The sequence below is a fragment of the Python bivittatus genome, unplaced genomic scaffold, assembly GCF_059951505.1.
Source record: "Python bivittatus isolate LINGU-HERP-01145 unplaced genomic scaffold, Pbiv_v1 ctg000100_np1212, whole genome shotgun sequence".
NCBI lineage: Eukaryota > Metazoa > Chordata > Lepidosauria > Squamata > Pythonidae > Python > Python bivittatus.
This window is the reverse complement of record NW_028277038.1, coordinates 2,590,492-2,603,788: the sequence shown is the minus strand read 5'-3', so window position 1 is coordinate 2,603,788 and position 13,297 is coordinate 2,590,492. Positions and strand designations below refer to the sequence as shown.

Genomic DNA, 13,297 nt, shown 5'->3' with positions numbered 1-13,297 from the left:
CTATGATGACTAAAGATACTTGAAATCGAGGACTTGGGCACACTGAAAAAAATTGAGAAATGGAAAGGCAGTTTGATCTACATGTAACAAAGAAATTAATCCTGAGAGCAATGGTCAGTAATGGGCCACCCCTTGTCCCCCAAAGACTCCCAAAGTCCTCTTCAGAGCTAGTCCTTTTCACACTCAAACTGGAATAACTTGACTAATTTCTGAAGCTGCTTTGTCATTTGTATACCAACCACTGGTCTTGCTCTTCCTTTTATAATGACTAAAAAGGATGAATTGAATTAACTAATTACGAAACCGACTAGTACAATTCAGCCTCTTTTTCCTGGCATTTATTGGATGTTAATGAATTTTATGAACTTAACGTATGATCTGCGGTTGAGTTAGATTTCATAAAGAATAGAGCACTGAAAGTTTTTCTCTCTTCTTAGGAACATTTATTAAGGAGCAATGGAAAAGACTGTTAAACAATCACAGCATTCAACTAGCCAACAGTAAAATGTTTTGTATAAAATAGGTATCTCAATAAATTAAACAAATTAAATTATTTCTAGGAAGTAAGGGACCCCCAAATAAGAGAAAAAGTCTTTATATTTTGGTTCAAAAAAGGGTCACAATATTTAAAGGATGGAATGAATGGCGTTTTGGCTGTGCTGATGTTCATGCTAAAGAGATATGCCAATGGAGAGACAGAATAAAACGCATGTTAAAGTTGCTTGTGTGTAAACCAAGATGGAAGATGAACTCTTGCTTCTTCTCAAAATCAAGCAACCTGTTTTGAGCAGATTTGCCTACATGGAAGGCATTATTACTGAGATCTTCACTATCCCTAAGAGAGAAGCCTGCAGGCTATTTTTACTACCACGATTATTAAGGAGTCTTGAGAATCCCATTGGAATAAATTGTGTTGCTTTGGGTTAACATAAATCTAGCCAAAAACAAGAAACTGAGATACTCTTAAAACAGATGCAGTTACTGCCGTCAAGAAGGGGAAATGGAAATCTTTTAGACCTGCTATTAACCATATTGAAAAATGTAGCTTACAGCAATTCTGACCCTAACGCGTCTCTAAATCAGACCATTTCTGTGAATCCAAGAGAGCTTCTGCAGGACCAGCCCGGGAGCCCTGAAATTTCAGTCCGTTAAGATTTTTACTTAAATAAAAGGGGCTTTGTTTGGAATTAAGGTGTCAAGATTTGATTTCTCTATGTATGATACATGAGCTGAACTTTACATACCATCTTTGCTTTATTTCCTCCTCTTCTGATTTCAGGCGTTGGTTCGAGCCAGTGGCAGATGAAACACCCTGATTTTATAACCCTTTAGAACCGTGTTCTAGACAATTTATGCACTGGTTTGAAATAATTAGCCCTTTGTTGTTCATTCCAATATACATTTTGGTTTCTGGCACCCCACTTTTGTAGCTTTATAGTTACAATCTGGGATACAGGATTCCATGCAGGAAACAACAGCAATGGATGATGTAGCTACATAGCTACTTTCAGTTTCTTTTTCTTAGATTTCATGACAGCTGGCAGCGAAATCTTGAAAGCAGTCCTGGAATGAATTTGAACAGTCAGAAAAAGTGGCTCTCAACCAGGGCTTGATGTATTCTGTCTGCTCCAACAAGCAATAAAAGTTCAGCATTTAGGAGTTGCTAAGGTAACACTACAACCATTGACCCAACTAAGCCACATTAGCACGTATTTGTATATTTCTCCATATACAAAACTTACAAATGCGCATACCAAATTTCAAACCTGCAGGGAGCTGCTAGAATTTTGGGCAAAGATTTAGTAGGTGGTGGATACTGCAAGAAGGGAAGGGAAGGGAAGAGCTAGACCAGTGTTTCTCAAACTTGGCCACTTTAAGACATGTGGACTTCAACTCCCAGAATTCCTCAGCCAGCTGGCTGGGGAATTCTGGGAGTTGAAGTCCACATGTCTTAAAGTGGCCAAGTTTGAGAAACACTGGTCTAGACAGAAGGGTTGGTAAAATAAAGGGACAAGAGACAACAGGAAAAGCACTGAGTTGGGATGAAGATTTCAGTGTTTCTGCACATACAGTCCATATATTTTTGTATCTCTCTATTCAGGAGAACCTTGCTTTCATTTTGAAACAATGATTTCAGAACAGGCAGTGTTTGATCAATTACAAAAGGATTTCTCAAGGATACTTACTCACAAGTGGTGCAAATGGGACTGAAGGTGCAGAATACTGTAAAAAAGAAAAAAGGAAAAGACGACATTCAGAACAGTGGCCTTAAGATCACAGAGATCAAGCCAAAACCTGAGAAAGCCGTTTGGTTAAACCTTACTTGACAAACACACTGAGCAGACGTAACCAATTTCAATGAGATTCCTGTGACAGAAGCAGGCAGCACGATAGTCAACATGAACAGGGGGTGGAAGGATCAGCTGGGATCTCTGTTCTTGATCAGGCAGATAAACCCACTGTAATGTTTAAAAAAAGGATACTATTACTTAAGGCAAAGCTTTGTAGAAGGAGAGCCATGTTATAGTCTATGGTAGTCAAAAATCAAGGAGTTTGGTAGCCCCTTTTCCGACTAACAAGTGTTATTAAAAGGCCTCATTTTTTTTTTATAATGTGGCTTAAACCTGACATTAAGGGTTTGGCAGAATTTACACAGGCTTCTTAATCAAACAGGCTAAGCCAGAGCAGGCTCTAAAGTGGCTAGAAAAACAGAACTCACCAGCAAATACTGCAGAAGAGAGGGCTTGTAGGGAATTTTCAAGTAGATACCGCCAGTAATATCACACGCCTAGAAAGCATGATATTATCCTCTTTTTTAGCAGAAAACAACACTCCCACCAAAGACCAAAACCACACCCGGAGCTCAGTGGTGGGGCATCTGCTTAGCCTGCAGAAGGGCCACAGTTGTGATGGAATAAACCCTGGGAACACGGAGGTGGGAACAAAACTCTTACAGGAGGAACTTGGACCATAAAGGAAAAGTCAGGGGGAGAGGGGAAGTGTGAGACAGAGACTCAGAGTTACTCTGCCTTAGTTACGCTAGGTATAAGTTGACCTGGAGAACTTCCCTTTCAAGATTCTGTTACATTACCCAATGAGCAATAAAGATTTTTCTAGAAATCCAAGTGGTTCTTACTTACTTCCTTTGCCAGGCCTCTATCAGATGGAGTTGGGAAAGACTCTTGTTGGAACATTCTGCCAGTGTCGACCAGGTTTAGGTAGCCTGATGCTCTGCAGATGTTTTGACAACAGTCCTCGTAATTTACTGCCAATGGCCAGCCTGGCTACAATAGATGGGTGCCAGTCCTCCCCTCCTGGAGGACACAAAGATGCCTTGCCACAGTGTCAACCATAGCTTTTCCAGGGCACCTGTGGCATCATCAAGCAACCTAATCTCGTGATCTAAGCTGCCTCTCACACACAGCTTCCAGGGTGTCCACAAGAACTGATGGATAAGCAAGAATAAAAATTAATGCTGTACCTGCTGCAAAAGTCCTGAATCAGAGTCCAACACGCAGGCATCAATCAAAATATTCTGGGGAAAAAAAAAGAGGGAGAATTAGGTTCATCCAAAGAGAAAGCAGTATTAATGCAAATAAGGTGCTTACAGACCTACAGATCTTGTAATAAAACTGATTGTTACCCGTTTCTGGGCCGCAAAGATCACATTCATGAAGTTCATATATTGCAATGCACTATCTTCAGCAGCTTTTATGACCTGGAAAAGAAATGGGAATTTCTTGATTTAGGTCCTGTACTTAGCAGAGTCTATCTGGCTTCAACATATGTAAGGAAATTTTTAAAAATCTTACCAAAATCCTGGACTTTATTTCCTGGCTGGCTACATATTGAACAGGAGGTGAAAAAAAAGAGAGAAAGCATGATTGTCGGACCTCAAGTCAAAATTTTACACTCATGGGACTAGTTCATAGATAATATAGTTTACTTCTGAAATAGTACAATATCTAAATCTACCCGTTATGGCTCATGTGCAAAACAAGCTACAATGGCTTGTTCATTAAACCATGATTTAAATCGTATTTTACTGCTACCACTGAATGCAAATTTGCACAAGCTAAAATACGGATCCTCTTTGCATAGAAAACAAACAAAATTCAAACATCTTGAATTCAGAATAAAGCTGAAGTAATAACATATGGAACAACCCTATGCATCATACACCAATTTTCCCTCTCTTTCTTTAGCTATACAAACCCTTAATTGCAAATTTCAAAAAATATCAGGCAACGTACCTTTATTCTCTTTTGTTATCCTGTGAATATCTGAAGCACAGGAAATTCAGGAATAATTTGGAAAGTACTTTACTTGGCACAACCAAGTAGAATGTAATGAAAATATAGTTATAGCAGGATTTGAATCTGTGTACTTCATTAATGCACTGCTTGTCCTCACAGAGGAGCCGAGAACCAAAAAAGAATAAAAACAATAGTAATAAAATCAGCAGTTCTGAAAAACCAATACAAATTAAAAGAAGGTTGAGAAGGAAAGGTGGTCTGAGCCATGTCAGCCCTTAAGGTCCTGAGCCTCAGCACAGGTGCATACACAAATGCAATGTCATTTTTGAGAAATGTTGATTTTCAAAAGGATACAGCAAAGTGCTTTAGCTAGAGATCCAGCCAGCAATGTTTCTGTCTGCTGACCCTTTACTTCAGCTACAATCAAAAAAGAAAAAAAGAAATTAGCTAGCGTATTCTTCACCCGTTCCAACTTGCACAAATTAATCTTTATACTGATGAATATTACTGTGTGTTGGGAATTACTGCTGTACAAAAGATCAGAGCTGTCCTATATATATCTGTCTAAGAATCCCATTAAAGAAGCCTTTGAAAAATGCTGTTATGCTAAGCATTTTCAAATCAAGACTTAAAGGGTTCACACTTTTAAACCAGTATGCAAGTCAAACCAACTATGATTTAATAATACAATACTACATTTGGGGAACTGAACTCAGACCCAAAAAGTTTTATATGCCTAATATTTTTGATGGAAAAAACGGAAATCAGAAGCACCAAAGCTATGCAACGAATCAATTGGCTTATCTTACTATTGGTCATCAGGTCCTTTAACTCCTCTGCAATGGTTTCATTTATGGTGGTTAATAATTCATATTTTCCATCCTTGCTGCCAGAAATATTCGATTCTCCGGATTCTCCAAAGAGATCGAGAACTGCCCAGTGTTTTCCAGGATACAAGAAACGGCTGAGAGAAGCGAAGGTAAAGTTATGTTAACCATTTAGGAATTCAATCCCTGAAACTACCACAAAATATCCATCACCTTCTGTTTTCACGGAGAAAAACATACCAAATAGCCATTAGGATGTTCCTATTTAGTTTTATACTACATTTCAGCTTTTTATAAGTTGTACTAAGCATCAGGAGCCTATTTTTCAATCAAAACAGCTCCTAGAGCAACAGATCAAGAGGAGAGAGCCTATCCCTAAGTTTGCAATGTAATAATACTTCCCCTGTTTTGTATCATGATTTGTATCAAGGCAGAAATAGAGCAGAAATAGATCTCTGAGAAGATGGTCTTTTAATACAAATCAGGGAGCACCCTTGTCTCTTTCAACAAGAGTTTGATTAAATGGCTGCTACCTTCACACTACAAAACAGGTTAGATCATGCATTTGTTCATCTAAGGTTAGCCCCCACAATCCTTTAGGTGAGCACCAAAAGGAACCAATGACCTTGCTTCCCATTTACCAGAACACTGTTCCTAATAAGTGGCTAGCTAGATATCTCTGAACAGTCCAGAAGCAAAACAAGAAGGCTAACTATTCTAACATTGCTTAAATACAATCAGGAACACTGTGTTTGAATTACTCCTTCTCATCTAGTGCCTGTTCATTCCAAAAAACTGTAACAGCCTTTCCCAAACAGATGCTTTCCAGATGTGTTGGACAAGAGGTCCCATCACCTTCCCTTTGTACAATAATCCAAACTGCCAGCATACCTTTCTTGTATATGACTGGCTATCACAGCAAGTTTGTTGTTGCGGTTCATAAATAAGTGGGAGTTTCCCAACACCATGGTTGCGTCGAGACATTTTGATAATGTAAGCTGTGAGGAGAAGGGGAAATATTATTTAAAACTCAGGAACCTTCAAATCAGAACTGAAGATCCATGAACATTTCTTCAAGCCATATTTATCAGAGAAAAACATTATAAATTATTTTTTTAAAAAGACAACCTACGCTACATGAATAAGAGCTTCAGGAAGGAATGTGGTATTTCAAAATAATGGTTCATAATATTAAAGAGAAGAGCTGTATGAATTGCAATACAACCATCTATAGTTTAGTACTATACTTATACATGCTCTTACTAGGTTCTAAGCCTCACTGAACCACTGTCAGCTCCAGATTTTGGGGGAAAGAAAATTGAGACCTTACTTAAAAAATTAGTTCCTACTTGCACGCTCAGGCAGAAAGGGAAGACTACGCACCTGCCCCTTCTACTGTGGCTTGTTTACTTCCTCAGAAAGTGTGGAATCAGGACATATATCAAGAATGGGATGGACTACACTTAATAAAATTGTTCAGAGAGACCACAGACTTGGCAGACAGCTGTCAGGGCTGACTCTGGATAGCAATCATGCCCTGAGCTCTTAACTTTGCTGCCCATCTAGCCCTTCCCACTTAGAAATCAATTCCACGGATTTTAGTGAACTGTATTTCCCAACAAGCAGGAACCACCCTTGACTGGAAGCCCTTTTGAGAAGCACAGAACCTGCATTTCTTAAAATCAGGCTGAAGAATTCAATCAGACCGTAACAGCTCCACCATGAGCAGATGTATCTAATTCACAGAAAACAGGCAACGCCACAACCAGTTTAACATGCGACAGGGAGATCTTACCTCTGAGCCCAACAGTGCTTGCTTTCCCCACCAGATAGGGTTAGTATCCACAACCACGACTAGGAGATTCACCTCATCGTCTAGGAAAGAAGCTACAACATAGGATTCGGAAGGCAAGGCTGAATCCGCCACCCCTTTCCTCGTTTTATAGAGGAATCCAGATGGGGCAATCCAGATGTGGAAAGCCACCATTCCCAACCATGCGGAAGACTGGCCGTGGTCCCCCCTCAGCTGGCTTTTAGCAGCAGGTAAACGTGTTCCTGCTTTAACTGCAGCATCCCCGGAAGACTCTGAGTCCCCCCCGGCCACGTGGGAATGATAGGGGACCTTCCTTTATTCCCTAAATTATATCTGTACTGAAGGGAGACCGGGGGTGGGGGAATGGGGTGGAGGGGGGTGGAACCACTCTGCACATGCTCAGAGATAGCCACGCTTGGTAAAAACCCAGCCACCCACCAAGGACCTCGGAGACCGGAGACTTGCCCCGGAGGCGGGAAAGGCGGGGGGGGTTCAACCCAAATCCGAATTTAAATCCAGAATTCGGACCCCAAACTCACCCCCGCTCATAGCGCCGCAGCGGAACCTTCCGGTCGCCTGAAAGTGACGTCACGAGGACTCAGGCGCACCCGCCTGGCGTCACCCGCCCGGTTTCTTCTTTCTTCCGAGAGCGAGTGCCACTGGGAAACGTTTCCGGGGAGGTCGCGTGGCGCCGCGCCAAAGGTTCCGGGGAGGTGGTGGCGTTTCCCGAACTCTTTCTCCACCATGAACGAAGTGGGTGAGCGGAGGGCGAAGGGGGCGGCTTGAGATGCGCATTATTGTGAAATATCGTTTTGAATTGGATTCCTTCCTGTGTGCCTGGTGGACACGGGAGTCCCTTGCATGGTGGGCGAAAGAGAAGGGGGGGGGACTGAATTATTCCAGACGAGAACGAAAACAAAAGCTGGAAGTTAAACAGGTCAAGCCTTGTCAGGTGGAAATGTCAGGTTCCCTACTCTGTTAGGTTTCTACTAGTCTGGCGGGGGTTGCGGGAAGAGTTTCCTTTGGGATCACTTACTGTTTGTTCCTTTGGGAGGGAAGGGCCATCAGAAACCTTTTGCCACCCCCTTCTCATTTCTTTAGCGTTGTAAAATCCACGCCATTTTCTACTTATATTTTTATTATTCCACTATATAGAGCCGCCCATCTCTGCTATCTATCTATCTATCTATCTATCTATCTATCTATCTATCTATCTATCTATCTATCTATCTATCTATCTCCATCCTTAATAACAACGTGGCTTTTCTGAGAACGTTCCAAACGTTACAGCCTATAGCAGGCGAAAGTGTGTGTGTGGAATAAATGCAAAATACCCCATCTGGAAGAGTCTCATAAATGCAAAATATTCCAATATGTAAAATGTGAAAGGAGCACCTTCGTAAGCTTCTGCTTTTAATTAATTTATTTTTTCTGTTCCACCCCCACAGAGCTGGTTGATGCCTTTAACACCCAGATGAGACAAGATCCAGATGTTGCCTCCGCAGTGGCTGCTATTCGGGTCTTGCTGGAGTTCCTGAAGAGGGACAAAGGCACGTAATGTCTTGGTGTAGCTTGCAGAAAGAGACTGAATCACAGAAAGGTGGAATTGAGCCTGGAATCTACTTACAAATCCCAGGGTGATTTGCAGCAGAGCAACCCATTACAAAATAAATAGTAATCGATCATTACTACTAAGAGGTCACCTTGTAAGATACGTGCCTGGGTATCTTGGTTCCCTAACTGGCTTTGTGTCTTGACTCTTGTCCCAAGTCTTTCTGTACTGTAAAATAGGAATATGAAATGGTTTCATTTGATTTGTAAAGCTCTGCTAGTCATTTCTGGACTTTGGGGTCAAAATTGCTGATCTGGGAGTTTATATATGAACCTACAGGCAGCGAGGAAGGGCTTCCACTCTTGAGTTAACTTTATCATATGGCTTCCCCACTTCCTACCCCAGCTTCTATTTTGTACTGTATGCAACTCCAAGATGATAGACCTTGACTGTAAAACCTGAAGCCCACCCAGCAGCTTCTTTTTTTATTCTGTCAGGTGAGACCATCCAAGGACTGAGAGCAAACCTAAAACAGGCTATAGAAATGCTCTCTAGTGTCGACTCCTCGGTGGCCATCTCTTCTGGAGGAGAGCTCTTCTTGCGATTCATCAGTCTCACCTCTTTGGAGAACCCGGTGAGTTTCCCCCAGCTCTTTAGAAAAAGCTGCCCGTGTTTACATTAAAAAGAAAAGAAAAAAGCGGAACGTGGCTATAAGAACACCAGAGCGTGCTCCGATGAAATACTTTCATCTTGAGTAACTTGGAAACAATTCAAAACATCAGAGATCAGCCTTGACAAATATTAATGTTGAAGGGCTCCTAAGTTTGTACAGAGTATTGTGTGTGTGTGTGTGCAATAATGCACAGAGCAAGTTTCCGTGCATGTGGGATGAGGAGTGAGAGGATGTGTGAATCCATACACTCGCTCATTTGTGTAAAGATGCTAATCTTGCTACCCAATAGTGTTTTGTCTTGTTTCTTCAATCTTCTGCATCATCTTTCAACTTTGGTGTTTCCTCATTTTTCCCAGGACTATTCCAAATGCAAAGAAATCATGATTGAAAGAGGGGAGCTTTTTCTTCGGCGAATCTCTCTTTCGAGGAAGAAAATCGCCACTCTTTGTCACACATTTGTGAAAGATGGTGGAGTGAGTAATATTGTTACATTTATAATCACAGCCTTTTTTTTTCCTTCATGCTCTTCAATAATGATAATAAAAAATCCCAAGTGTCTTGGGCCACCTAATTTTTTCTGATCTGTAATGTTATTTACTTACTTGTTTACCAAAACCACCACAGGATCGTTTTTTGAAGGAGGCTATAAAAATATACTGGAATAAATGCCTGCTATTTATCAGGACAATGTGGTGGGATGTAGTGATTTTAATTCTTTTTCCCATATTTCTCCACTTGTTCCATTGAATGAGATGTTCTTCCTGTTCCTTGCCCCCAATAGACAGGGGCTGGGGACTGATATCATCAACCACAAATGGAAAAAATATTTGGGTTGCCTTTCCAGAGAATACTGACTCATGCTTACTCAAAAGTGGTACTTCGCGTGTTAGAAGCAGCCGCACAGGCAAAGAAACGTTTTAGTGTCTACGTCACGGAATCACAGCCAGATCGAGCAGGGCAAGTAAAACAGAAATGTTTCCCTTCCTTGTTAGCACAGGATGACCCACTTCTCTCTTTCTCTCTCCGAGGTTGTCTTGTATATGAATTTAAGCTGCAGTACCAAATATGAACTTCTATATTTGGCTGATTTTCTTGGTGAACGCCTAGCCTGTGATTTTTGTGCAATCCCCCAAGTAAATAGGACTTGGTGGATGGTTTTCCTTGCCCTTTTGTTAAACGTATAACAGTTTTTTTAAAAAAATAGTAGTAACAAAGGGAGTTTCCATTTAAAATTCATTTAATCAATCACTTTAATAAAAATGTTTTCCCCAGAATGTAGAGTAGGATCGGGGTATTGTTTCTTATCATACTGCCTTGTTTAATGTATGTGTCCTAACATTTACACAGGCAGAAGATGGCAGAAGCTCTCATGAAACTTGGTATTCCTGTCACCATAATTCTCGATGCTGCAGTTGGGTAAGTCTGGTTGGTTAATATTGCTGCTTGGCAAAGCACTGTTCAAATGGGAGGTTCCCAAAGCAACATGAGATAAAGGGAGAATATTGGCCGTGTTCTTACAACGTAAGAGCTTTGTAGTTTACTCACCCAGAATAGTGGCCTGGCTCACACAGAACCGTTGTATCCGAACTGCCAGAACGCATTGCATCAAAACCAACGTGTTATTGTCATACTGAGGACGGCTGTAACGTGAACCAGTATACATCTCATCTAATTAAATGCAATCCAAGAGGTCACAATAACTCTTAGTGCAGTGGGTGAATTTAGTGATTGGAAGCACCTTATATCCTCTGTCCGACCTTTGTTCATCCCTTTTCACATTATCTAACTGATGCCAGTACTAGATTGCAGCGTGATCCTTTTAACTGGAGATATCAGGAGCTGAACCACAAACTTCCTCTCTAGAGAACAAATGCTTTTCCACTCAGCTCCTTCTTTTATTCCAGTTTTCTCAACCTTGGCAACTTTTAAGACGTGTGGACTTCAACTCCCAGAATTCTTCAGCCAGCAAGGCTGGCTGGGGAATTCTGGGAGTTGAAGTCCACACATCTTCTAAGTACGCAAGGCTGAGAAACACTGCTTTATTTCTGTTAAAAGGAACTGGTGCCACCCTTCCTGCTTAACTGGAAATGTAATTTAGGACCCGTTGCCTGTAGAACCATGCCTGTAGAAAGCCATCAGTCCTGACAACGTGCCCATGTTCTGCTGGGTACGTCTTCTCCTTTATGCAAACTGGTTTTGCAGAAATCAGTTTTGGTGGCTCACCGTTCATTTCCTTCCCAGCAATAAAACAGGAGGCAGATTCTGTACGAAGGGGAAAAGGTTTCACTTAAAACGTAGCAGAGGGAGAAGTGTGTTTGCCAAAGGATCTGGAAAAAGAACTGCAGCACAGGCCCCGTTTTTCTGTCTTATTAGGTACATCATGGAAAAGGTCGATTTGGTGATCGTGGGGGCTGAAGGAGTTGTTGAAAATGGCGGGATCATCAACAAGGTGAAGGAAGTTTGTAACTCTTGCAGGGTGCCCTGTTATCCCATCTGTTCAGGGAAAGCCCTTTGACTTAGCACAGGCCTCTATCCTGCGAGGATGAAGGTGATTGTGATGGTCCCTTCCTTGAAAGCCTTTCCCAACCACTCTTCCATGCTGCTCTGAGGTCTCTCAATCACCTGGAATTAATTGGGAGGGATTAATGGGGAAAGCCATCTTTCTTCCCCTTCTTCTGATAAGAAAATTCCAGCGGGTCAGAGCTGATGTTGCTTCAGGCACGTTCTAACCACTGTCCCTCTTTCCCCCACACCTAACGGCTTCTTCAGATTGGGACGAACCAAATGGCTGTCTGTGCCAAAGCGCAAAACAAACCCTTCTACGTGGTTGCTGAGAGTTTCAAGTTTGTAAGACTCTTCCCTCTGAACCAGCAGGATGTCCCAGATAAATTTAAGGTAAGAGAAGAGTCTGCTTCCTAGTTGGAATAGAACTTCTACCTGGCTGGAAATGTTGGAGTTCACTATCTCAGGGGAAGGCAAAACCTGAGCAGCCGTCACAGTATGGATATAAACCAGCCTGTCCTCTTGCTCTTCCAGATGTTTGATTTCAGTTCCTGTGATTTCTAGCTTTGGTCCATGGTGGCTGGTGATTTTAGGAACTGAAATCCAGTAGTGTTGAAAGGGACTAGGCTGAAGTTTATAGAAATGTAGAGAATAATTTGTCATGGACTGTGTCGTGCTTCTCTGAATCTACGGTCCTGAGTGTGTTTGGAAACAGTAATGCTCGTTCACTGAATATTAATTGGACATGGCAAGGAATATTTGTGAAAAACTGGGTGAGTACCCAGACTTGTTGATTTCTTGTAGCAATTGGTTTCCTTCCATCCCATTGAACAACTCTACTGTCCTGAGTTTAATTCCTGTAAGCCACCTTGACTGTTGTAGGGACAGAACGGTGGGGTGTCAAAGAACTGCCTCTCCCCATAATGGTAACGCAGATCTTTTGTTACTCTCAGTACAAAGCAGATACACTGAAGACGCAGAAGCCCCTCACAGTCGAGCACCCTTGGATCGATTATACTTCCCCATCTCTTATCACGCTGCTTTTTACGGATCTCGGGGTCCTGACCCCTTCAGCTGTGAGCGACGAACTGATTAAACTCTATTTGTAAACTGTCTCCACTGAATGTGTTGATTGCAAACAGTCAATGTAAAATAAGCAGGGAATTTGCTGGCAGTCAATGATCTGCCAGTTTATTTTGTGGAAAGTTTTTTTTTTTTAATTCATTTGTACAAAAAGCTCACCATGCCATTTGGAAAGTAAATTATTGGAATAAATTCATTCGGAGAAAGACCAAGTGTTGAGTTTCATATACATTTTCTGGTTCACCTTCTGACCCTGAGATGAAATGCAAGGTAGTGCTTGAACTATAACGCGGTTTACAAATATATCATCCAGAAAGTAAGGGGGCAGCAAAAATGAAATCTATGTTACATTGGATCCATTTAATTTACATACAGGTAAAAATATGTAAATAACGATTGAACATGAATAGAAATACAATCTGTCTCAACCTGGTGGGGACAATTGTGACTATGTGACTTGCAGTTCTACAGCTCCGTTTCCTATCCAGGTGCATTACCTGCGGATGGACGTGCCAAAGCTGACTTGGCACCCTTCTCCTCTGAACGTGACTCAACAGCTCTTTAAGTAGAGGCCACCCAGCGATCCTCCTA

General features: G+C 41.6%; 2 protein-coding genes across 3 annotated transcripts; one reads left to right on the top strand and one right to left on the bottom strand.

Annotated features, from left to right (window-relative positions):
- Nucleotides 1-414: 414 nt before the first annotated feature.
- On the bottom strand, nucleotides 415-7,538 carry GTF2H3 (general transcription factor IIH subunit 3). Its single transcript, XM_007424658.4, has 13 exons — nucleotides 7,436-7,538; nucleotides 6,879-6,958; nucleotides 5,975-6,081; nucleotides 5,066-5,220; nucleotides 4,611-4,673; nucleotides 4,254-4,283; nucleotides 3,813-3,841; nucleotides 3,644-3,718; nucleotides 3,482-3,535; nucleotides 2,720-2,788; nucleotides 2,324-2,459; nucleotides 2,187-2,223; nucleotides 415-1,563 (listed from the first exon to the last, which is right to left on the bottom strand). Exons 1-13 carry the CDS (start codon nucleotides 7,443-7,445, stop codon nucleotides 1,494-1,496), a joined length of 915 nt encoding a protein of 304 aa, XP_007424720.1. The 5' UTR covers nucleotides 7,446-7,538; the 3' UTR covers nucleotides 415-1,493.
- On the top strand, nucleotides 7,507-12,932 carry EIF2B1 (eukaryotic translation initiation factor 2B subunit alpha). 2 transcript variants are annotated; one of them, XM_088135255.1, is made up of 9 exons: nucleotides 7,507-7,653; nucleotides 8,345-8,446; nucleotides 8,946-9,082; nucleotides 9,478-9,594; nucleotides 9,966-10,082; nucleotides 10,473-10,537; nucleotides 11,495-11,570; nucleotides 11,891-12,016; nucleotides 12,577-12,932. In XM_088135255.1, exons 1-9 carry the CDS (start codon nucleotides 7,641-7,643, stop codon nucleotides 12,730-12,732), a joined length of 909 nt encoding a protein of 302 aa, XP_087991381.1. In that variant the 5' UTR covers nucleotides 7,507-7,640; the 3' UTR covers nucleotides 12,733-12,932. The 2 variants fall into 2 exon arrangements, with proteins under 2 accessions (XP_087991381.1, XP_087991382.1); XM_088135256.1 differs by having other exon boundaries at nucleotides 7,577-7,649.
- Nucleotides 12,933-13,297: the final 365 nt, after the last annotated feature.